At 55.0% G+C, this 1,655-nt stretch overlaps 1 protein-coding gene across 1 annotated transcript; it reads right to left on the bottom strand.

The window, feature by feature from the left end:
• Nucleotides 1-234: 234 nt before the first annotated feature.
• On the bottom strand, nt 235-1,366 carry LOC117032900 (P2Y purinoceptor 3-like). The gene is given in 4 exon segments (XM_033124614.1): nt 235-315; nt 317-383; nt 385-692; nt 695-1,366. Coding segments are annotated over 4 exon segments (1,128 nt in total).
• Between the last annotated feature and the right edge of the window lie 289 nt (nt 1,367-1,655).

Here is a 1,655-nt window from a genome sequence, read left to right as displayed (position 1 = left end):
CTCTGATGGGCTGCAGCGGCTTCCGAGGAGGTGATGTTTGAGCTGAGACCTGAACGACAAGAGATACATGTCATCTCTCACTAAAATAAAGTTTTCCTTTGTGTTGGTGGCACTCTCCATATTCTTATTTTAAAGTCTCTTAACATCAACATAAACTCCTTTCCCATAGGACACCCCTAGGAGATCTTGAGTCCATCTACCGCTAGCGCACGACTGTGTTCAAACAAGTCATTGTCAACGTCTTGGAGCTCGTTTTGCCCACACTGCATCTTGACAGCACCCAGACCTGCCCACCCCTGGGCCTCTCGCCCTGGGCTCCAGCTGGGTGCTCACCCACCTTGTTATGCCTCAGTTTTTGGAGGAGCCTGACTCTGTTGTTCCCGACTGACAGAAAGTACAGGACTGGGTTGAAGCAGCTGTTCATGCTCACCAGCGGCCTCCATATCTTGTAGGCCAAGCTGGCCACCCACAAAAGCTGGCAGTCCTGAGAAGTCAGGAAGCGGAGTGTGAGGTAGAAGGAGCGTGTGACGTGGAAGGGCACGAAGCAGAGGGTGAAGAGAATGCACACCAGCAGGATGGTCCGGATGGACTTGGCGCGGACTGCATTGCCCGCCTTCATGAAGGTCTCCTCTGGCTTGGTCAGACTCCTGACCATCAGCGTGTAGCACACCAAGACGACCACGAAGGGAAAGGCAAAGCCGGACAATGTCAGAACCATACCGTAGGCAAAATACCGATCAAAATTCTTCGGGCCGGTCGTGTCGTAGCATACCACGTGGCCGTTGATGTAGTCCGTGTGGGAGAAGCCCAGTGTGGGCAGCAGCTGGAGGACCACCAGGGCCCAGGTGGTGGCTGCACCCAGCAGCGCGTGCCGGCGGGTCCGGTAGGGCAGGGAACGCAAAGGGTGGCACACGCTCAGGAAGCGATGCACCGAGATGCAGGTCAGCAGCAGGATGCTGCCGTAGAGGTTAGTGTAGAACAGGAAGCGCACCAGCTTGCACAGTAGTTCCCCGAAGGGCCACCAGTCACCCATGGAGTAGGTGATGATGAGGAAGGGCAGCGTCAGCACATAAAGCAGGTCGGCCACCATCAGGTTCACCAGATAGATGGTGGCACAGTTCCAGCGCTTGGTTTGGTGCCAGGAGAGCCACAAGACAGTGGCATTCAGGGGCAGTCCTAGCACGAAGATGATACTGTAGGTCAGAGAGAGGTAGATCTGCTTGTAGTCCTCTGAGAAGTGGCAGAGGCCTTGTTCCTCTGAGGCATTAGTGTCCAGCGTGGCCATCTCTTGGGGTGCTCCCTCTGGGAGCCCAGCTGCTCCTGCTTCTGCTTCCCCTGGGAAGAAACAAAATGGACAGCAGAGCATGATGCCCTCAGCTGGGTGTTAGCTCCTGCCTTGCTCTGGCACTCAACTGTATGGTATGTATGATGCAACTCTCACCCCAAGTCTGGTCAGAGTCCATGTTGGTGGGAGACCAGCTCCAGGACAAAAAGAATTAAACCCGAGGGCAAAGCAGTCTTCAACACGAGGGCTTCTAGACTTACCAGGTCCAAAGGGCTGGCCCTACCCTGACTTGGATGCTCTCTGCTCCAGACTGTGATAGGAAACTCAAGTACACATGGTGGCAGGTAGGTGCTGCTGCCATTTAAACGGC

This window comes from Rhinolophus ferrumequinum, chromosome 2 (assembly GCF_004115265.2).
Source record: "Rhinolophus ferrumequinum isolate MPI-CBG mRhiFer1 chromosome 2, mRhiFer1_v1.p, whole genome shotgun sequence".
Classification (NCBI taxonomy): domain Eukaryota; kingdom Metazoa; phylum Chordata; class Mammalia; order Chiroptera; family Rhinolophidae; genus Rhinolophus; species Rhinolophus ferrumequinum.
This window is presented reverse-complemented; position numbering and strand designations above follow the sequence as displayed.